The sequence below is a fragment of the Polypterus senegalus genome, chromosome 8 (genome assembly GCF_016835505.1).
Source record: "Polypterus senegalus isolate Bchr_013 chromosome 8, ASM1683550v1, whole genome shotgun sequence".
NCBI classification, from domain to species: Eukaryota; Metazoa; Chordata; class Cladistia; order Polypteriformes; family Polypteridae; genus Polypterus; species Polypterus senegalus.
Window position 1 is genome coordinate 8,467,642 of NC_053161.1, and position 24,249 is coordinate 8,491,890.

The 24,249-nt window shown below is 38.2% G+C and overlaps 1 protein-coding gene across 3 annotated transcripts in view; it reads left to right on the forward strand.

Moving 5' to 3' along the window:
• Positions 1-23,587, forward strand: part of ccdc77 (coiled-coil domain containing 77) — a 52,559-nt gene extending 28,972 nt beyond the window's left edge. For 2 of the 3 annotated variants that reach the window (XM_039760669.1, XM_039760667.1), the window contains 4 exons: positions 476-707; positions 17,510-17,635; positions 19,532-19,684; positions 23,238-23,384. In XM_039760669.1, the coding sequence (XP_039616603.1) occupies positions 476-707; positions 17,510-17,635; positions 19,532-19,684; positions 23,238-23,384 (658 nt within the window). Of the gene's footprint in view, positions 1-475; positions 708-17,509; positions 17,636-19,531; positions 19,685-23,237 lie in introns of all 3 variants that reach the window. The other variant, XM_039760668.1, reaches the window with a different exon arrangement.
• The last annotated feature ends 662 nt before the right edge of the window (positions 23,588-24,249 follow it).

Sequence of the window (24,249 nt, forward strand, 5' to 3'; positions counted from 1 at the left end):
TAGCCCTAGTCCACCCATACTTTAGTGTGTGGGTGTATGTGCCCAGCAATTGATTCGCTCTTTTTCCATGCTTGGTTTTGGGCATGCTCCCTGTCAAGAGTAACACAAGCATCACACAACTCAGAGGTTAATAAACAAATTACAACATGGATGATGGATGAATTTAATATGCTACTGATTAAATGTCCCCTTCTCCAATGCATGCATGATACAGTTATAAACTTTTCATTTGCTTGGTGAATTTCAGTAAATGTTTGTACACCAAATGTCTTTCAAACCATTGTATTTTTGTAGAATTAGACATTCAGTTATTATAAATAAACCATTAACCTGATGGAGTAGGTTAGTGTCATTCCATCTTTGTAGTATTCTCCTATGCCATGTCTACAAAGTGCTGATAATTGTTTATACTAAAAATGTGAATATATGAGGAACACTACTGTATAATGATTCCTGAATCCATTCTTAATCTTAGATTACACCGTACTCAAACACTTTTGTATGATAGTACAAAGGACTATCTACAGCTTAAGTTTGATGGAAGGGCTATTGAGAAGAACTGGATGTCGGAGAAAGACCAACTGCTACAAGAACTGGATACATGTCATACACGTTTACAAGAAACTCGAGAATCTGTAAGAACTGATTTCCATATTGCCTCTTCTGTTGAAACTGAGTCTCATCAGGTCTGCAATGAGGACATTAAGGTTGGTGGCCTTTCACTATGTATAATTAAACAAGACTGATATGCATCTTTAATTTGCAAATCTTATAGGCTAGTTTATTCACTTCCATTGCTGCATTGTTTACTTATCTATTAAGTAAAATTGAAAATGAGCATATTTTATGTAGAATGTGGTTCTGACACCAACTTTTATAGTATACAATGGTAGTGTCTTTTAAGTAACTAATTGTTCAAAGCCCTTTAATAGCCTCCTCTCTTTTCACAATGAATATTTAAAATTGTCATTTTGATAGTTATTTTATGTTATGCTTGCTTGGTCCTTTTAGCATTTTTGACAAAAAAAAATATATAAAATGATTGGAACAACTAAAAAGTGAATAGGGTGCTAGAAAAGCAATAGGAATGTGTTTTTTTTTTTTTTTTTCAGCAGTGCTTTTGGTAAACATTAACATTGTAGACATAAGGCCAAAATAATAATATGCTATATGAATATTTTAATAGCATAGATACTTAATGTAATGAAAGTAGAAGTTTTGAAATGTTATACAAAGAAATAAAGTTGGGCTATAGCAGGCAATACCACAGATATGGCCAGTCTGATTCTTGCATATCCATCATATACCCTCTTAAAACTTGACCGTATCCCAGTGTAGCCCCTTTTTAATATACTAGTGATACGTTCTGCTTCGGAAAAGAAACAAAGAAAAGTAAATTGTCAACTGGAGGTACTTGTTCATAGCCAAACAATAACTGGGTAAATTGTAAATATTATTAAAAAGGATTTAATAGTTGTACAATTACTAATGATTACATACAGAAGGTGACAGCAGCAAAAAAATAGATTTTTTTGATGTGGTCTTTGGTTCAGTGCTTACTGGAGCCTATGCTGCATGCTTAGCTATAAAAGTAATTTTTTGCACAGTAATTAACAATGAATTGACTGCCTTGGTATATTCTGAGGGAGTTGCAGTTCCTAGACTGGTGGTGTGAGATGAACCCAAACAAACGCCTCATATGATAGTTACCATTAAGTACAGAATCATGCTTAGTGTCATGTTCACCAAAGGAACGCAAATTGCATCTAAACAATAAATTGGTTTTATATTTTAATTAGTACTAGCCGAAGCCCGCTGTAGCATACAGTGGTGTAAGAATAGGAACAGAAAATGGTGAGAAAGGAATTCAGTATAACAAAGGCTTAGGAAACCTCCATCGCACAAAAATAGCAAGGAGTGAAACCAATGCCAATGGTTGAGAGAGTACCTTCCTGTAGCAGGCTATGGAAAACCATAGACATATATAGATAGATGCCGCATTCACTGTGTTGCCTAGTCGACATGATAAGTCAGCATGTCCGCCCTATTGCGAGTGGTAAAAGTGCCATTTAAACTAATACAGGTAGACGTGGAAACCGGGTTTTCTGATGAAAAAACAATAATGTTTTAAACAATATTGTTTATATACAACATATTTTGACGAATCGTTTACATGCAATTATTTATATCCGTTTATACACTAATAATGGCTATTATTATTATTATTATTAAATAATTCCTCCCGTATAAGTAACATTTCTCAGACTGCTTTCTTCTATCTCCGAAACATTTCTAGACTTCGTCCTGTTCTTACGTAACACAGTACTAAAGTATTGGTTAATGCCCGAGTCACCTCACGTATAGATTACTGTAATGGTATTCTAGCTGTCATCCCACAAAAATATATCCATCGCTTACAACTTGTTCAAAATTCTGTTGACAGGATAATAACATGCTGTTCTAAATCCACTGAACATATTACACCTATTCTCTCTCAACTTCACTGGCTCCCTGTTAACTACAGAATACAATACTAAATACCACTCTTTACATTTAAAGCTCTCCACAACCTCACTGTTCTCCTACAGGCTGACACTCGGCTCACTCACTCTGATTCTCATCTGCAGCTGTACTTTCTGTACCACACATCAAACTCTGTGCTATGGAAGCTCGAGCGTCTCTCATAGTGCTCCTCAAGTTGGGAATTTTCTTCTCTCTCATATACATCATCTCGATTCAATAACACATTTTAAAACTACCCGCAAAACTTATCTTTTCAAACTGGCATACCAGTTGTGAATTTTGCACTGTTACTGCCAGTTATCTTTGTTTGTTTGCTAATTATTGCTGTTTGATCGAGAGCAACTGTGGACACGGAAGTAGGATTAGAGATGGTGGGCGGGGCTATGTCGTGCATATCCCATGGTCTTAGAGTTGGTGGGTGGGGCTCTGTGAGTTGGTGATTGTGGCTCTCTCTCTCTTGCGTGCGGTGTAAAGTCAACGTGGCTCAGAGGTGCATGTGGACTTTTGCACAGAAGAAAGCGACTTAGGCTGAGTTTGGTGAGTTGTTGCGTGCCTCGAGAGCGACGCTGAACTCGGAAGGAAGTTTACAGTTGGCATGCGTGGCTCTGTCGTGTGTATCCCATGACGCGGTAGGAGGGTTAGAGTTGGCAGGCAGGGCTCTGTCTTGCTTGCGCTCACTGTCTTGTGTGCCCTCAGTGTCTTGCGTGCCCTTAGTGAATTATATATATAGATTAACTGGCAAAATACCCGCGCTTCGCAGCAGAGAAGTAGTGTGTTAAAGAAGTTATGAAAAAGAAAAGGAAACATTTTAAAAATAACATGATTGTCAATGTAATTGTTTTGTCACTGTTATGAGTGTTGCTGTCATATATATATATATATATATATATATATATATATATATATATATATATATATATATATATATATATATATATATATATATATATATATATATATATATATATATATATATATATATATATATATATATAATATACACACACATAAACATATATACATATACATATCTACACTTACACATATCTACACATACACACATATATATCTACATACATACAAATAAATATGCATATGTGTGTGTGTATGTATATATGTGTATATATATACACACACACACACAGTGATCCCTCGCTATATCGCGCTTCGACTTTCGCGGCTTTACTCCATCGCAGATTTTAAATGTAAGCATATCTAAATATATATCACGGATTTTTCGGTGGTTCGCGGATTTCTGCGGACAATGGGTCTTTCAATTTGTTACATGCTTTCTCAGTTTGTTTGCCCAGTTGATTTCATACAAGGGACGCTATTGGCGGATGGCTGAGAAGCTACCCAATCAGAGCACATATTACGTATTAAATAAAACTCCTCAATGATTTACGATATGCTTCCCGAGCTGCTTCACACACTTAAAAGCTCTAACAGCCCGTATTGATTTTTCATTGTTTACTTTTCTCTGTCTCTTTCACTCTCTCTGAGAAATACAGGCAGATACTTATCCATCATGCAATACCATCAGGGAGGCGTATGATTGGCCCCATTATCTGCTCCTGACGGAGGGGGTGTGAGCAGAGGGGCTGTTTGCTTAGAAGATAAGGACGCACCTGTAAAAAAATGCTGAAAGGCTACCTTAACATTGATCCTTTCAATGCGCCGCTTTATCGCGGTGCTTGCATACTTAAAAGTGCAACAGCCCTGTTGATTTTTGATTGTTTACTTTAGTCTCTCTCTCTGACATTCTCCGCTCCTGACGCGCACCCTGAAGAGGAAGATATGTTTGCATTCTTTTAATTGTGAGAAAGAACTGTCATCTCTGTCTTGTCATGGAGCACAGTTTAAACCTTTGAATAAAGGGTGTTATTTCATGTCTAGAGGGCTCTAATAATGTTAAAAATGTATTTAGAAGGTCGTAAACAGGTTTTCAATGCTCTAATTGCGAAAATATTAGATTTATAAATAAAGAATCCTACTTCTTGGAAATTCATTTATCTGTTTGGATCGGATCAACCACTATAAACGAGGGTTTACTGTATAACTGCGGAGAATATTTATAAACAGTGTGGGAGAGTTTCTAAGAGCTTAAAATATATAAAAATAACCATACAAACATATGGTTTCTACTTCGCGGATTTTCACCTATCGCAGGGGGTTCTAGAACACAACCCCCGCGATCGAGGAGGGATAACTGTGTGTATATATATATGTATGTATATATCTATACTAATAAAAGGCAAAGCACTCACTCACTCACTGACTCATCACTAATTCTCCAACTTCCCGTGTGGGTGGAAGGCTGAAATTTGGCAGGTTCATTCCTTACAGCTTCCTTACAAAAGTTGGGCAGGTTTTATATCGAAATTCTACGCGTAATGGTCATAACTGGAAGCAGTTTTTCTCCATTTACTGTAATGGAGATGAGCTTCAACGCCGTGGGGGTGGAGTTTCGTGTGACATCATCACGCCTCCCACGTAATCACGCAGTACATAGAAAACCAGGAAGACCTCAAAAAGCGCTTAAGAAAACATGCATTATATAATTGAGAAGGCAGCAAAACAATAAGAAGCGAGCGAGTGACATATACAACCATATTCATGAGTTCTGCTACTTCGGAAACAAAGCACAATGTAAACCTACACTTTAAATTAAGTTCATAGACAGGCTGCCGCTGGCGTTTGTAATTTAGTGCCTGCCCATATAAGGCCGTCCGTCAGCGGCAATCCAATAGCAAACTGCCACGGATAAATATTCACAGGTGAAGGACTGTGCTTATGGAGAGGAAGATGAGATGGTCAGGGTGGTGTTTGACACAAACTCAGCGAAACTGCGAGAGAAAGTTTTAAGTGCCAGGACTAAGGTAACATTAAATAAAGCTATGGACATAGCAGGAGATGGCACCAGCACAGCTGGGAACCTTCGATGCAAGTACACCGAGTGGCTCACGTGAACTGGCGCGGTGCACAGATAAAAGCAACAGTTCCAAAAGCGCTGAACAAAACCGAATTACACAATTGAAAAGGCAGCAAAAAATATGAAGCGTCTGATAAGCATATTCATAAATGCAGCTACTGTGGAAACAAAGCACACGGTGGAAAAGTCAATGTCCGCTAAAGGAAGACAGTGTAAAAAAACCCATGCATGCAGTGTGTCAGGTCTCGGATAAAGAAGAAGACGAGCTGTTTATTGATGCAGTAAGAAACGAATCGATGAATGAAACCTGTCATCTTTACAACGATTGACAAACACGGAATGTAACTTGAACACAACACATCCTACAAATACGAACCTGATTGAAAGAAATAATGATAATCAAATCCTTGATGACAGCAACACTCAGTAACACTCACAAAACAAATACTGTATATTGACAGTCATGTTACGTTATTTTTAAAATGTTCCCTTTTCTTTTCTACCTTTTTAACACACTACTTCTCGCTGCGATCTGGCGGGTATATATATATATATATATATATATATATATATCCCGCTCTACATACTCGAATAATGGATACTTTATTAGCCATCAATGATTGTTTTGGTAAAGCCATACTCAGTGTATTCATTAGATGAGCGGTAAAAAGTAAGAGCGAGGAGGATGACTCATTGAGGCATGCAGGCTGTAGTCGCATCAACTCTATCTGAATTAGCGATCACATTTGAAAAAATATATCTTTTCAAGTTCTATTTAGTCCATATGTGTCAAACTCAAGGAGATCATTTTATATACTGTATTATTGTTATTAAAGCCCGGGTATATGAAGCGCTGGTAACACAATAAACTACAGATCCCATAATGCAGCGCTTCAGCTGCCTTGCCGAACACTTACCACGTTAATCAAGTCTACCTTATGATGCTGCAAGTTATTGCGAAGCTAGAGTTATTGCACACTGAGTTTGCACGGCGCTTTGGTGACTTTGAAGAACAAAAAAAGTCAGTCTACATGCGGCTCGAACCTTGTGCATGTTTAGTAGCACATATCTGTGTGAGAAGCTCTTCTCAGTGATAAAGACTAACAAAACAGCACACAGGAGTCGCCTCACTGATGAGCACCTGCAATCCATCCTGAGAATGTCCACAACACAGAACCTCACACCAAACAGAAACGAACTTGTGGCCAAAAAAAGATGCCAGGCATCCAGCTCTAAAATGACATATGAGCAAAGACAACTGAATGATTTGATTTGTTATTGCGTAAGAGCGGAGTCAACCGTTTAACAAACAGCGTATTGCACTGATACGAAATAGCTGTGTGTGTATATATGTAGATATGTATGTATATGTATATACAGTGGTGTGAAAAACTATTTGCCCCCTTCCTGATTTCTTATTCTTTTGCATGTTTGTCACACAAAATGTTTCTGATCATCAAACACATTTAACCATTAGTCAAATATAACACAAGTAAACACAAAATGCAGTTTTTAAATGATGGTTTTTATTATTTAGGGAGAAACAAAATCCAAACCTACAAGGCCCTGTGTGGAAAAAGTAATTGCCCCCTTGTTAAAAAAATAACCTAACTTTGGTGTATCACACCTGAGTTCAATTTCTGTAGCCACCCCCAGGCCTGATTACTGCCACACCTGTTTCAATCAAGAAATCACTTAAATAGGAGCTGCCTGACACAGAGAAGTAGACCAAAAGCACCTCAAAAGCTAGACATCATGCCAAGATCCAAAGAAATTCAGGAACAAATGAGAACAGAAGTAATTGAGATCTATCAGTCTGGTAAAGGTTATAAAGCCATTTCTAAAGCTTTGGGACTCCAGTGAACCACAGTGAGAGCCATTATCCACAAATGGCAAAACATGGAACAGTGGTGAACCTTCCCAGGAGTGGCGGCCGACCAAAATTACCCCAAGGCGCAGAGGCGACTCATCCGAGAGGTCACAAAAGACCCCAGGACAACGTCTAAAGAACTGCAGGCCTCACTTGCCTCAATTAAGGTCAGTGTTCACGACTCCACCATAAGAAAGAGACTGGGCAAAAACGGCCTGCATGGCAGATTTCCAAGACGCAAACCACTGTTAAGCAAAAAGAACATTATGGCTCGTCTCAATTTTGCTAAGAAACATCTCAATGATTGCCAAGACTTTTGGGAAAATACCTTGTGGACCGATGAGACAAAAGTTGAACGTTTTGGAAGGCAAATGTCCCGCTACATCTGGCGTAAAAGGAACACAGCATTTCAGAAAAAGAACATCATACCAACAGTAAAATATGGTGGTGGTAGTGTGATGGTCTGGGGTTGTTTTGCTGCTTCAAGACCTGGAGGGCTTGCTGTGATAGATGGAACCATGAATTCTACTGTCTACCAAAAAATCCTGAAGGAGAATGTTCGTCAACTCAAGCTGAAGTGATCTTGGGTGCTGCAACAGGACAATGACCCAAAACACACCAGCAAATCCACCTCTGAATGGCTGAAGAAAAACAAAATGAAGACTTTGGAGTGGCCTAGTCAAAGTCCTGACCTGAATCCAATTGAGATGCAATGGCATGACCTTAAAAAGGCGGTTCATGCTAGAAAACCCTCAAATAAAGCTGAATTACAACAATTCTGCAAAGATGAGTGGGCCAAAATTCCTCCAGAGCGCTGTAAAGACTCATTACAAGTTATCATAAGCGCTTGCTTGCAGTTATTGCTGCTAAGGGTGGCCCAACCAGTTATTAGGTTCGGGGCAATTACTTTTTCACACAGGGCCATGTAGGTTTGGATTTTTTCTCCCTAAATAATAAAACCATCATTTAAAAACTGCATTTTGTGTTTACTTGCGTTATATTTGACTAATGGTTAAATGTGTTTAATGATCAGAAACATTTTGTGTGACAAACATGCAAAAGAATAAGAAATCAGGAAGGGGGCAAATAGTTTTTCACACCACTGTATATGTTTATATATATGTATGTGTATGTATGTATGTATGTATGTATGTATATATATATATATATATATATATATATATATATATATATATATATATATGTATGTATATGTATATATATATGTATATATATATGTATGTATATATATATATGTATGTATGTATGTGTATATATATATATATATATATATATATATATATATATATATATATATATATATGTATATATATATATATATATATATATATATATATATATATATATATATATGTGTTTGTGTGTATATATGTGTGTGTATATATGTAGATATATGTGTTTATGTGTGTGTGTGTAAATATATATATATGACAACAACACTCATCACTCACAACAGTGACAAAACAATTACATTGACAATCAGGTTACGTTATTTTCAAAATGTTTCCTTTTCTTTTCATTGCTTCTTTAACACACTACTGCGAAGCGTGGGTATTTTGCTAGTATATATATATATATATACACACACACTAAAAGGCAAAGCCTTCACTGACTGACTCATCACTCATTCTCCAACTTCCCTTATAGGTAGAAGGCTGAAATTTGGCAGGCTCGTTCCTTACAGCTTCCTTACAAAAGTTGGGCAGGTTTCATTTTGAAATTCTACGCATAATGGTCATAACTAGAAGCTATTTTTCTCCATTTACTGTAATGGAGTTGAGCTCGAAAGCCGTGGGGGGCGGAGTTTCATGTGACATCATCACGCCTCTCACGTAATCACGCATTACATAGAAAACCAGGAAGAGCTACAAAAGCGCTGAAGAAAACATGCATTATATAATTAAGAAGGCAGCGAAACAATTAGAAGCGGCGAAAGTGACATATAAAACCATATTCAGCGCTCACATGAACTGACACAGTGCGCAGACAAAAAGCAACAGTTCCAAAGAGTGCTGAACAAAAACCGAATTACACTGCTACGCTCAAATAGACAAACCGCACGCCGTTGCGCAATAGTAAAGGCTTCGCCTCTAGCGCTGACGTCTGAGGTTCGATTCCCGAGAGGGGATGCACTGAGTATGTACGCGCGCTTCTCGGTTCATTTTAGCCTCGCATCCCCTTGGTTTGAGTCGTATGAAAAAATATGCGGTTAACACAGACAGATCACCAATTGAAGCTTTATGAATAATGGATACTTTATTCGCGATCAATGATTGGTTTGGTAAAGCCATACTCCGTGTATTCATTAGATGAACGGTAAAAAAGTAAGAGTGAGGGGAAGGTAACTTATTGAGGCACACAGGCAAAACCACAATAGCATGCGGGCTCGATGTACTGTAGTGCGCGTCAACTCGATCTGAATTGCACGATCACATTCGAAAAAATATTTCTTTTCAAGTTCTATTTAGACCATATGTGTCAAACTCAAGGCCCACGGGCCACATCCGCCCAGCGTGTAATTATATCCGCCCCAAGATCATTTTATATACTGTATTATTGTTATTAATGGCCCGGGGATATGAAGCGCTGGTAACACAATAAACTACAGATCCCATAATGCAGCGCTTTAGCTGCCTTGCAACACTTACTGCGTTAATCAAGTCTAGCTTATGATGCTGCAAGTTATTGCGAAGCTAGCCCACACGATGCGTAAGAGAAAAGGTGATTCTGAACATAGAGCCTTTAAAACCGATGGGAGGCTGAGTATATGTTTACTGACATTGCCAGTAAATCCGTGTGTCTCATTTGTGGAGCTAATGTGGCTGGAATCACAAAATTTAATCTAAGACGGCGCTATGAGACAAAACATCAAGATAACCTGAAAGACCTGAATGCAATGCACAAGATACAGAAAGCAGAAGAGTTAAAGAAGAATCTGACACTTCAGCAGACGTTTTTACCGTGCAAAATCACAAAGTGATTTCAAGTGAAGCTACTTTTATGGGAGACACAAATGCACCAGTGCAACTTGCCCCACTTTCCCTGATGCCAAGTAATGTTGAACCAAGTCGGCACTACGGTGTTCCCAAACACGCACTTAGCTGATAAACTGGCGCACTGCGCACTGAGTTCGACGGCGCTTTGGTGACTTTGAAGAACAAAAAAAGAATTTTGAGTTGTTTCGCAACCCATTTGCCATCGATGTGGAAACTGCACCTGTGCAGATTCAGATGGAGGTGATTGAGCTGCAGTGTAATGGCACACTGAAGGCAAAGTACGATACTGCATGGCCCGCACAGTTTATTCACTCCATTCCCGCAGAAATGCTCCAGCTCCGTCTACATGCGGCTCGAACCTTGTGCATGTTTGGTACCACATATCTGTGTGAGAAGCTCTTCTCAGTCATGAAGACTAACAAAACAGCACACAGGAGTCGCCTCACTGATGAGCACCTGCAGTCCATCCTGAGAATCTCCACAACACAGAACCTCACACCAAACAAACAAACTTGTTGCCAAAAAAAGATGCCAGGCGTCCAGCTCTGATAAAATGACATAAGAGCAAAGACAACTGAATGATTTGATTTGTTATTGCTGAAAAGAACAAATTTTATTTATATTTCCAGGTTTTGTTATGCACCATGTTCATATTTGAATTTGTATAATTTTGACAGGATATATTTTTATGGAGAGCAAAATCTTTTGGGATATTTAAAATTTAAGTTTATTTTTATATAAAATTACATAAGAGTAAAGAAATTTGAATGTTTGTTCTTTTAACGTTTACTTTATTTCTAACTTGTATAATTTAGACAGGATATATTTTTATGGAGAACAAAATATTATAAGTTATTTAAGGTTTGAGTTGATTTATTCCGGAATAATAATCTGTCGACTAAATAAAAATTCCTTCTATTATATATATACATATATAATGTGTGTCTGTGTGTGTGTGTGTGACCACTGTTGCTCTGTGGTCCAAAGTACTTTTTTCGGATGAAAGCACATTTTGCATGTCATTCGGAAATCAAGGTGCCAGAGTCTGGAGGAAGACTGGGGAGAGGGAAATGCCAAAATGCCTGAAGTCCAGTGTCAAGTGCCCACAGTCCGTGATGGTCAGGGGTGCCATGTCAGCTGCTGGTGTTGGTCCACTGTGTTTTATCAAGGGCAGGGTCAATGCAGCTAGCTATCAGGAGATTTTGGAGCACTTCATGCTTCCATCTGCTGAAAAGCTTTATGGAGATGAAGATTTCATTTTTCAGCACGACCTGGCACCTGCTCACAGTGCCAAAACCACTGGTAAATGGTTTACTGACCATGGTATTACTGTGCTCAATTGGCCTGCCAACTCTCCTGACCTGAACCCCATAGAGAATCTGTGGGATATTGTGAAGAGAAAGTTGAGAGACACAAGACCCAACACTCTGGATGAGCTTAAGGCCGCTATCGAAGCATCCTGGGCCTCCATAACACCTCAGCAGTGCCACAGGCTGATTGCCTCCATGCCACGCCGCATTGAAGCAGTCATTTCTGCAAAAGGATTCCCGACCAAGTATTGATTGCATAACTGAACATAATTATTTGAAGGTTGACTTTTTTGCCATTAAAAACACTTTTCTTTTATTGGTTGGGTGAAATAGGCTAATTTTTTGAGATAGGAATTTTGGGTTTTCATGAGCTGTATGCCAAAATCATCAATATTAAAACAATAAAAGGCTTGAACTACTTCAGTTGTGTGTAATGAATCTAAAATATATGAAAGTCTAATGTTTATCAGTACATTACAGAAAATAATGAACTTTATCACAATATGCTAATTTTTTTAGAAGGACCTGTATGTATGTATATATAGATATATATATACTGCTCAAAAGAATTAAAGGAACACTTTTTAATCAGAGTATAGCATAAAGTCAATGAAACGTAGGATATTAATCTGGTCAGTTAAGTAGCAGAGGGGGTTGTTAATCAGTTTCAGCTGATGTGGTGTTAATGAAATTAACAACAGATGCACTAGAAAGGCAACAATGAGATGACCCCCAAAACAGGAATGGTTTAACAGGTGGAGGCCACTGACATTTTTCCCTCCTCATCTTTTCTGACTGTTTCTTCACTAGTTTTGCATTTGGCTACAGTCAGTGTCATTACTGGTAGCATGAGGTGATACCTGGACCCTACAGAGGTTGCACAGGTAGTCCAACTTCTCCAGGATGGCACATCAATATGTGTCATTGCCAGAAGGTTTTCTGTGTCTCCCTGCACAGTCTCAAGGGCATGGAGGAGACTCTAGGAGACAAGCAGTTATTCTAGGAGAGCTGGAGAGGGCCATAGAACGTCCATAACCCATCAGCAGGACCAGTATCTGCTCCTTTGGGCAAGGAGGAACAGGATGAGCACTGCCAGAGCCCTACAAAATGACCTCCAGCAGGCCACTGGTGTGAATGTCTCTGACCAAACAACCAGAAAGACTTCAGGAGGGTGACCCAAGGGTCCCATGTCCTCTAATGAGCCCTGAGCTCACTGCCCAGCAGCATGCAGCTCGATTGGCATTCGCCATAGAATACCAGAATTGGCAGATGCACCACTGGTGCCCTTTGCTTTTTACAGATGAGAGCAGGTTCACCCTGAGCACGTGACAGAAGTGAAAGGGTCTGGAGAAGCCATGGAGAACATTATGCTGCCTGTAACATCATTCAGCATGAGCAGTTTGGTGGTGGGAAAATGATTGGATCTGGGGAGGCATATCCATGGAGGGTCACACAGACCGCTACAGGCTTGACAAAGGCACCTTGGCTGCCATTAGGTATCAGGATGAAATCCTTGGACCCATTGTCAGACCCTATGCTGGTACAGTGGCTCCTGGTGCACGACAATTCCTGGCCTCATGTGGTGAGAGTATGCAGGCAGTTCCTGGAGGATGAAGGAATTGATACCATTGACTGGCCACCACACTTTCCTGACCTAAATCCAATAGAACACCTCTGGGACATTATGTTTTGGTCCATTCAATGCCCCCAGGTTGCACCTCAGACTGTCCAGGAGCTCAGTGATGCCCTGGTCCAGATCTGGGAGGAGATCCCCCACAACACCATCTGTCATCTCATTAGAAGCATGCACCGATGTTGTCAGGCATGTATACAAGAACACAGGGGCCATACAAAGTGCTGCGTACAATTTTGAGTTGCTGCAATTAAATTTTGGCAAAATGGACTAGCCGGCCACATAATTTTTTCACTCTGATTTGTGTGGCGTCTTTGAATTCAGGGCTCTGTAGGTTGATCATTTTCATTTCCATCAAACGATGTGGCATCCTTTCGTTTCTAACACATTACCGAGTCTATATCAGTATAGATATCCAGGAGGATTTCTTTTTCCCCATTGAGATCTAATGTGTTTTCAAAGTGTTCCTTTAATTTTTTTGAGCAGTTTATATATGTATGTATGTATGTGTGTATATATATGACAGCAACACTCATCACTCACAATAGTGATAAAACAATTACATTGACAATCATGTTACGTTATTTTCAAAATGTTTCCTTTTTCATTACTTCTTTAACACATTGTATTGTACACGAGTATTTTGCTAGTATATATATACACACACAGACACACACACATATATATCTCTACATATATACCCACACATATCTACATATATATATATATATATATATATATATATATATACATACACACACACACCAGCAGAATACCCGCGCTTCGCAGGAGAAGTAGTGTGTTAAAGAAGTTAGGAAAAATTTAAAAAATAACGTAACATGATTGTCAGTGTAATTGTTTTGTCACTGTTGTGAGACAATATACAATATACATATAAACATCATCAACGCACATCGATGGCAAATGAGTTGCGAAACAACTCAAAATTCTTTTTTTGTTCTTCAAAGTCACCAAACCGCCGTGCGAACTCAGTGCGCTCAGTTTATCAGCAAAGTGCGTATTTGGGAACATCGTAGTGCCGACTTGGTTCAACATTACTTGGCAACAGGGAAAGTGGGGCAAGTTGCACTGGTGCATTTGTGTCTCCCATAAAAGTAGCTTCACTTGAAATCACTTTGTGATTTTGCACGGGTAAAAACGTCTGCTGAAGTGTCAGATTCTTCTTTAACTCTTCTGCTTTCTGTATCTTCTGCATTGCATTCAGGTCTTTCAGGTTATCTTGATGTTTTGTCTCATAGTGCCATCTTAGATTAAATTCTGTAATTACAGCCACATTAGCTCCACAACTGAGACACGGGTTTACCGGCAATGTCAGTAAACATATACTCAGCCTCCCATCGGTTTTTAAAGGCTCTATGTTCAGAATCACCTTTTCTCTTCGGCATCGTGTGGGCTAGCTTCGCAATAACTTGCAGCATCATAAGCTAGACTTGATTAACACGGTAAGTGTTCGGCAAGGCAGCTGAAGCGCTGCATTATGGGATCTGTAGTTTATTGTGTTACCAGCGCTTCATATCCCCGGGCCATTAATAACAATAATATATAAAATGATCTCGTGGATGTGGCCTGCGGGCCTTGAGTTTGACACATATGGACTAAATAGAACTTGAAAAGATATATTTTTTCAAATGTGATCGTGCAATTCAGATCGAGTTGACGCGCACTACAGTACATTGAGCCCGCGTGCTATTGTGGTTTTGCCTGTGTGCCTCAATAAGTTACCCTCCCCTCGCTCTTACTTTTTTACCGTTCATCTAATGAATACACTGAGTATGGCTTTACCAAAACAATCATTTATCCCGAATCAAGTATCCATTATTCATAAAGCTTCAATTGGTGATCTGTCTTTCTGCGTTAACTGCATATTTTTTCATACGTCTCAAACCAAGGGGATGCGAGGCTAAAATGAATCGGGAAGCGCGCGTACATACTCAGTGTATCTCCTCTTGGGTATCGAACCTCGGACACCGGCGCTAGAGGCAAAGCCTCTACTATTGCGCCACGCCGTGTGGTTTGTCTATTTGAGCATAGCAGTGTAATTCGGTTTTTGTTCAGCGCTCTTTGGAACTGTTGCTTTTTGTCTGCGCACTGTGTCAGTTCATGTGAGCCGCTGAATATGGTTTTATATGTCACTTTCGCCGCTTCTAATTGTTTCGCTGCCTTCTTAATTATATAATGTATGTTTTCTTCAGCGGTTTTTGGAGCTCTTCCTGGTTTTCTATGTACTGTGTGATTACGTGGGAGGCGTGATGATGTCACACGAAACTCCGCCCCCCACGACTTTCGAGCTCAACTCCATTACAGTAAATGGAGAAAAATAGCTTCTAGTTATGACCATTACGCATAGAATTTCGAAATGAAACCTGCCCAAGTTTTGTAAGTAAGCTGTAAGGAATGAGCCTGCCAAATTTCAGCCTTCTAAATACACAGGAAGTTGGAGAATTAGTGATCAGTCAGTGAGTCAGTCAGTGAGGGCTTTGCCTTTTATTACTATATATATATATATATATATATATATATATATATATACACGTATATATATATATACTGTGTGTATATATATATATATATATATATATATATACTGTATATATATATATATATATATACTGTATATAGCAAAATCCCCGCCGTGCTTACGAAGAACTGCTTTTAAATTTTTATTAAGAAGAAAAGGAAACCTTTTTAAACTGAGGGAAAATATACCAATAACTATCTGTTAAGGATCTCTTTGTATACCACGTTGTCAGTTCAGCAGTCCGGTTGTAATATGACCAAGCTGTGCACTGAGATTACTTTTGAGAATGCAACGTATAGTTTTGTCCAGGAGGAAAGCAATGTTGCCTCAAATCAATGGCAACCTTTTATAGGGTGTGTCCCTGAGACTTATTAATTGTCATCGTGAAGCAGAGCCTTACTGGAAATTTGAGGCATTTCAATTGAAATGGGAGATCAGAAGGCTGTTTTTTTGTGTAGCTGCCTTCACACAGCTTCTCCGCTGCTTTATAAACGAACGCCATATAAGGCCATCGTTTCTCCTTGCTTCACGGTTCTGTACTGTTTTTATTACGATTCTTATAGTTATTGTGTAGCTATTCGAGACTTACTTTCAGGTTCAGGTACCCATTTCCTTTATTTAATCCGCGGCTTGTACGTTATTTTTTTTTTGTTTATTACGATTTATAGATATTTATTGATTCCCTTCTTTAGCTGACTGTCTGCTCATATAAGACACTCCGCTGTTCTTTTGTGAAACAGCCTTTACACAGCTTCTCCGCTGTTTTATTACCGAACGACATATAAAGCCATCACCTTGTCAATTGTGTAATGCGTTTTTTGAACAGGTTTGATGCATGGAAGTGATCACTCGTACTGCGTTCAGTCAGTTCATGTGAGCTGCTCTCTTGTGTGATGTTGCGATGTCCACGGCTTTATTTAATGTTAGCTAAGACCCGGCACTTAAAAGTCTCATTTATACCTCGTGTCTTCTCATTAAACTTGTATCTCGCGAATAAATTATTCTGCGTTTTTCTTCAGCGCTCTTTGGGAGCTCTTCCTTCTTTTCTATGTACTGCGGTCAAATTAGTTCACGTGATTACGTGGGAGGCGTGATAATGTCACACGCAGCTATGCCCCCCACGGCCATCGAGCTAACGTCTATTACAGTATATAGAGAAAAATAGGTTCCAGTTATGACCATTACGCGTAGAATTTCGAAATGAAACCTGCCCAACTTTTGTAAGTAAGCTGTAAGGAATGAGCCTGCCAAATTTCAGCCTTCTACCTACACGGGAAGTTGGAGTATTAGTGATGAGTGAGTGAGTCAGTGAGGGCTTTGCCTTTTATTAGTATAGATTAATGTTTCTTGTGACACTACATAAAATAATGTTACATTTTCAGGTATCTGATGGGTACATTAACACTGAATCTATGTACAAATTTAGCATGGTTTTTGTAATTCTCTGACATTTTAACCCTTCCTTCAGGCTTAAGCTACAGATAGTCACTTGTATTGTCATACAGAAGTATTTGAGTAAGATGTAATCTAGGATAAACAATGGATGCAGAAATCATTATATTGGTAATTTGTATATTAAAAATAAAAATTTATTCTGACTGCAATGCTGTATTCTGCAGTTTGCCCAATCAAAACTTCATTTCAGATCATTAATGCATTGAATATTAATAACTATTTTATTATAGTCTTTGGAAGAGCAAGTAAAGCAAGCCCACCAAATGGCCAACATGTACCGGGAACAATGTGTGAGTCTGGAAAATGAATTGGCTCAGATCAGAGAAGAGGGTGATGTTGGAAGAGAGATTTTCAAAGTAAGTTGTCTTTACTATCCATTGTTCGAATAACTAATTTTTCATTTTTATATTGTTGAGGTATCGTCAGATTCTACTTTTTTAAGATCAACAATTTAAACTTTTAGTTAAAACTTTGCAGGAACAATTAGACATCTAACTGAGTGTCACATTTCCAATCCAGCACTTCATGAAGGTGGCACTCAAAGTAGGTTGGTGATTTTAAACTGCAAAGGACAATGGTGATCTCATTAAACCGACAAAGAGCCAACTTCTGATTATTATAAGTTGTCTACAGCAAAAAAAAAGTCTCCTAAAAAGACCCTATTAAACACATAAATGTATGTCGCATGTGTTAAAAATAAACATAACTTGTTGCAAGAGAAAAATATTTCTGTAAAATCAGATTATTCATTGGCATTCAAAGACATCAATGGACCTTTGGTAAAAGTGAATGATAAATTGTCACAGGTGCATTTTGTGCTCTCTATTGTTCATAGTTGTCTTGATAGTGAACATTTTAATGCAAGATTGGAAGAATTGTCATCTAAGTAAACAATGTGTCGCATCTCATCAAAAGAACTTCCATTAAGAGAACTGATGACAAAGAGACACAGGATATGCAGATTTCCGTACTCGCAACCCCTAAATCAAAAATCTGCCTAAGTATACCAGTAGAAGCACGAGGCTGCACAACATTCACCTTCTGACTGCTTATCTAAAGGAATAACTAAAGGAAATTAACATTAACAAATATGCCATGCCAGAATGCAGCTTCAGCATTTTAACACATAATATGTGTACAGGACACAATGGCTATCTTAACTCGATTTGCTGCTGTTATGACCTTATAGTTAGACAATTGTCAAAATGACACAAGACTATTGTCAAGACTACTCAAATGTGTGGAGAACAGTAACTACAGTATTGTTGCGTGACTATCTGTCTATTGTGTTGCAGCACTCACTACAATGTACAAATTAATCATTAAGCTTCAGTTAAATGAATTTTATTTTTTTATTTCCTTTCTTTGTCACATTTTTTGTTCAGTTTCTTTAGCTCGCTCCCTCAAACTTTGGTGGTTTTAGGTGCTTAGACTGAAGGAAGCCCTGTGGGTGTAACCTTTGCAGCAGAGGATTTTGTCACTAGTCTCTTCAAACTTTTTAAAGGGTTATGGTCGCACAAAATTATTACAGTAACAATATGCAGAAAAGATTATATAGGAGGAAAAAAGAGATCCTTTTTTTATCAAACATCTGTTTAGTACTGTGTTAATTCAGTTTTCAGATTATCTTTGGAGATACGGTAAGTTTGTACTCAATCATACATATTGCAGTGATTTTTAAAAAATAGTTTTCATTTGTTCAAAATTATAATTTATTTTAAAAATACAATAAAATGTAAAAATGCATGCCATGAAAACCATCAGTTAGTGTGGAACATGCTTTGTGCAATCAAATTTCCACATAAATCCATATCTCTCCAACTGAATCTGTCAACAAACACAGCATCTTAAAATAATTACAGAATCACTGTGTTGCAGACAAGGGGACCTTGATCATAACATTCTGAAACCCACTCAATTCAGGTCAATGTCATGAGGCCCGGACTCAGTTACAGCCTACCTACATACAGACCCACACTTGCACTTTTACAAGGCCAATTTGGAATCACCATTTAGGCATTCGTGCACATGGTTTGGGAGGAAAACCCATATATTAACAGGGAATACATGGAATTCCCTTTGTGGGATTTGAACTCAGGCCTTTGGATCCTTGAGGAAGCAACGCTAACCAGTGTGGCATGATGCCAACCAGAATACATTGTGCTGCATAAAAATTTTTCTGTTGAAACAGAGAATCATAATTAGAAAAATATATTTTCATCTGATGATTTGTACTTTTTTAAAACTTTTAGGAGCGCTCTGATAAGATGGCAAAGAGGCTTCAGTTGATGACTACACGCTATGAAGCTTTAGAAAAGAGAAGAGCCATGGAGGTGGAAGGTTTTAAAAATGACATCAAACTTTTACGGCAGAGACTCAAAGATTTGGAAAAGCAGCTTTTCAAGGTATAGTTTTTTCTTAAAACTTTACTTGTTTACATCCATTCTTCAAAAAATGAACAAAAATATTAGGGATGTTGAAATATTTTTTTAGTCTATGTCAAAAGTATTCAATTTTAAAATGCTTTCTTACCATTTGTCTGTGACATAGATTTTGTTTACTAAAAAAGTGAATATTTTCCAAAATTGTCATTATCATATATTGTGATGCTTATTATACTCCTTCATGGAATACTACATTGAAAGGTCTAATATGAATTGGCAAATTGGCCCCATGTAGGGCTAATACTGATGCTGATTCAGACTGATGTAATAGGCTAACTGATGTTTGATGTTATTGATTATTAATAGTAAACTTTATTATTATGTGATCAGTAAAAATACTGAGAAAAGAGTCTGAGACTTCCAAAACAGTAACTAAACTGCTTAAAAAAATTAAAGGAACACTTTGAAAACACATCAGATGTCAATGGGGAAAAAAAAATCCTCCTGGATATCTATACTGATATAGACTGGGTAATGTGTTAGAAACGAAAGGATGCCACATCGTTTGATGGAAATGAAAATGATCAACCTACAGAGCCCTGAATTCAAAGACGCCCCAAAAATCAGAGTGAAAAAATTGTGTCAGGCTAGTCCATTTTGCCAAAATTTAATTGCAGCAACTCAAAATTGTACGCAGCACTTTGTATGGCCCCTGTGTTCTTGTATACATGCCTGACAACATCGGTGCATGCTTCTAATGAGATGACAGATGGTGTTGTGGGGGATCTCCTCCCAGATCTGGACCAGGGCATCACTGAGCTCCTGGACAATCTGAGGTGCAACCTGGTGGCATTGGATGGACCAAAACATAATGTCCCAGAGGTGTTCTATTGGATTTAGGTCAGGAAAGTGTGGTGGCCAGTCAATGGTATCAATTCCTTCATCCTCCAGGAACTGCCTGTATACTCTCACCACATGAGGCCAGGAATTGTCGTGCACCAGGAGCCACTGTACCAGCATAGGGTCTGACAATGGGTCCAAGGATTTCATCCTGATACCTAATGGCAGCCAAGGTGCCTTTGTCAAGCCTGTAGCGGTCTGTGTGACCCTCCATGGATATGCCTCCCCAGACAATCATTAACCCACCACCAAACTGCTCATGCTGAATGATGTTACAAGCAGCATAATGTTCTCCATGGCTTCTCCAGACCCTTTCACTTCTGTCATGTGCTCAGGGTGAACCTTCTCTCATCTGTAAAAAGCACAGGGCACCAGTGGTGCATCTGCCAATTCTGGTATTCTATGGCGAATGCCAATCGAGCTGCATGGTGCTGGGCAGTGAGCTCAGGGCCCATTAGAGGACATGGGGCCCTTGGGTCACCCTCATGAAGTCTTTCTGGTTGTTTGGTCAGAGACATTCACACCAGTGGCCTGCTGGAGGTCATTTTGTAGGGCTCTGGCAGTGCTCATCCTGTTCCTCCTTGCCCAAAGGAGCAGACTCTGGTCCTGCTGATGGGTTATGGACCTTCTATGGCCCTCTCCAGCTCTCCTAGAGTAACTGCTTGTCTCCTAGAATCTCCTCCATGCCCTTGAGACTGTGCAGGGAGACACAGCAAACCTTCTGGCAATGACACGTATTGATGTGCCATCCTGGAGAAGTTGGACTACCTGTGCAACCTCTGTAGGGTGCAGGTATCGCCTCATGCTACCAGTAGTGACACTGACTGTAGCCAAATGCAAAACTAGTGAAGAAACAGTCAGACAAGATGAGGAGGGAAAAATGTCAGTGGCCTCCACCTGTTAAACCATTCGTGTTTTGGGGGTCATCTCATTGTTGCCCCTCTAGTGCATCTGTTGTTAATTTCATTAACACCACAGCAGCTGAAACTGATTAACAACCCCCTCTGCTACTTAACTGACCAGATTAATATCCCAAAAGTTTCATTGACTTTATGCTATACTCTGATTAAAAAGTGTTCCTTTAATTCTTTTGGGCAGTATATTTAACACCTTGTTAGGGAGCTGGAGAAGCTGTTATTTGACAGCAGAGCATTTTTATTTATCAACAAAACCAAGCAGCTGGCTGTTTTGCTGGTAATTGTTCATTGTAGTATATTTTTTTTTAAAGACTTGATTATTTTTTACTTCTAGTTTGATAATTGAGGTATATTTGTCTGATAACACCCATTTAATTCCTAACTAACTTTGAAATATGCAGTCCAGCTCATGATTGTATGAAAGATGCAGTCAGTCTAGTTTTTAGTCCAGGGATCTCTAACCTTTTTTCCCCCCTGATAGTTACTTTTACAAAATGAAAATGGCCAAAAGCTGCTCATGTTTTATAATGTTTATTCTCATAGCTTATTTCAACCCAAACAAACTGAATAAGCTTGTTTTACCAGAACATTTACAAAATGTTGGTGTCCACAACTCACATTTTGCATTAAAACATCACAAAAAATATTTAGTTCACCTACAAGTGCATTTTGTATGTCGGTATGCATTTTCTAGTGTATCTCGCACCATTGAATTAAAACATGAATGCTGTCAAAACAAAACAAATACACAGATATTAACTTGTTCATTTGTCATTTTGTTACATGTCAGTGTTTCACTTCACAAGAGTATTCACATGTCCAGTTTTTTTTTTTTTTTCCTCCCCATTACCATATCAGAAAAATACAATAGCTATAGATCAATGTTCTCAAAAGGAAAAAAATTCAAATCCATGTATGACTTATATTTATAACATTTAAGTTTTGAACTAATATAAAGTAAGTAAATTGGTCAGGTCTCTGCTCAGTTGAAGAATAATATAAACCTTGGAACAAATCTTTATTTGAAAACTCAACAGATTTTGCTCCTTTAGAAATTCAGTGTGCGCTGGAGAGTTTTAATGATGTAGTGGAACTTAAAGTGACTGTCAAGCAGCAAATGATGTGAAAAACCTCCATGCGAAAAAGAAAAAATAATTCTCCTGTACCTCATGTCACATAATCCACATGTCCGTTATCCATTCATATTGTCAAATTTTGGAAAATGCATGGATCTTTTGCTAAAATATTATTAATAATTCCAGAAAACTCCATGTAGAACATAAACAGGAAAGATGCTTTCCCATAATAGTGTGCACTTAGACTGTCTTGACCAATTAATGGTGGTGAATTTAGAAGGCAGACAGAGAGTGTACACTGAAAATTTACCAAATGATATTTTTTATTACTTTTTAGTTTTAATATGATTTTTAAATTGTGTTAGAGCTTTGATTATACAGGGTACCTCAGTATATTGAAACATTCCCTTCACCTTTCAGGATGCTATACTTTTTGTTATGAATATAATTAGTTGCCTAGAAATATTATGAAAGCTGCTGTTTTTATTCCAGGACTGATTTTATATTCGAGGACATAGGAAGTTGTTTTTTGGAGTAAAATAAAGTTTTTTTTGTAATTAAAGTTGAATGGTTATTTGAATAAATCTGGTTTATTTGTAATCCATTGTTTATTTGAAATCCCTGCTAGAAACCTATTAATTGGTATGTGTAAATATCTAATGCTATGATGTACCTTTTTAGGTGACGTTGAATGTTGGACCAGATCAGGATTTGGCAATTCTGCATGAAGTCCGACAATCCAACTTCCGCACGAAGAAAATCCAAGGGCAACTGAAAAGCTTGAAAGCAAAAATTTATGGTTTTGAAAATGAATTACGATATTGCTAGTGCCGATATAAGTGCAGTTATGTTAAAGATTATTTCATTTGACACACCAAGAGGAGGCAATCAAAGATTTTTTTCAAACATAGTGTGTCACTTGGATACTGCACTCATAGTTAACTGTGTAAATCTTTTTATAAAGTTCTGTTTCATTTGGGTGTTGATATTTTCTATTGCATTTCTAAATTAAAGCTTTTGTTTTTACTGTATATTATGTATAGTTTTGTAAATGCAGTGTGTTTAATAAAAACATTCCACTGTTACAATCTTAAAAAAATACAAGTGGCACACTTCTAAAGGTGGCAAAATTTCAAATTCTTCAACTAAATATCTTTAATAGTGCAATAATCAAAGCACAAGTAAGGAGCAGAGGGTTGGGACAGAGACGCTCTGTCACAGACACAGAAGCATGCCATTGTAGAATGATGCAAATCCTCCCTTAATTGCTCACCAAGATTGGACCACATCCCAGTTACACAACTGGTGGGCAGCACTTTGCCATGACACCACAGGGTGAATTATTTCATTATTTTTAATGACCATCCAAAGACAGTTTCTCACCAGTCTGACTTAACAACGATCAGTTTCACTTCTTGACACTGAGTCAGCTTGCATCTTCAATTTTTTCCTTGTATGCTACATGCATATGATTTGCAGTATGCACCAAGTGGTTATATTTTTAGAATCGCCTGTTGTCCCCCAGTCAATTAATAACTATGATGTGCAGAAAATGCCAGAAAAGCAGGAAGAGGGAGTAATGGATTATTTGAGTGCATATGTGTAGTTCAAATGTAATGTAGAATAGAAAAGGGAAGATTTCAGTGAATTTGGGTATAGCATGGTAGTGAGTACCATACTTTCTGGTACACAT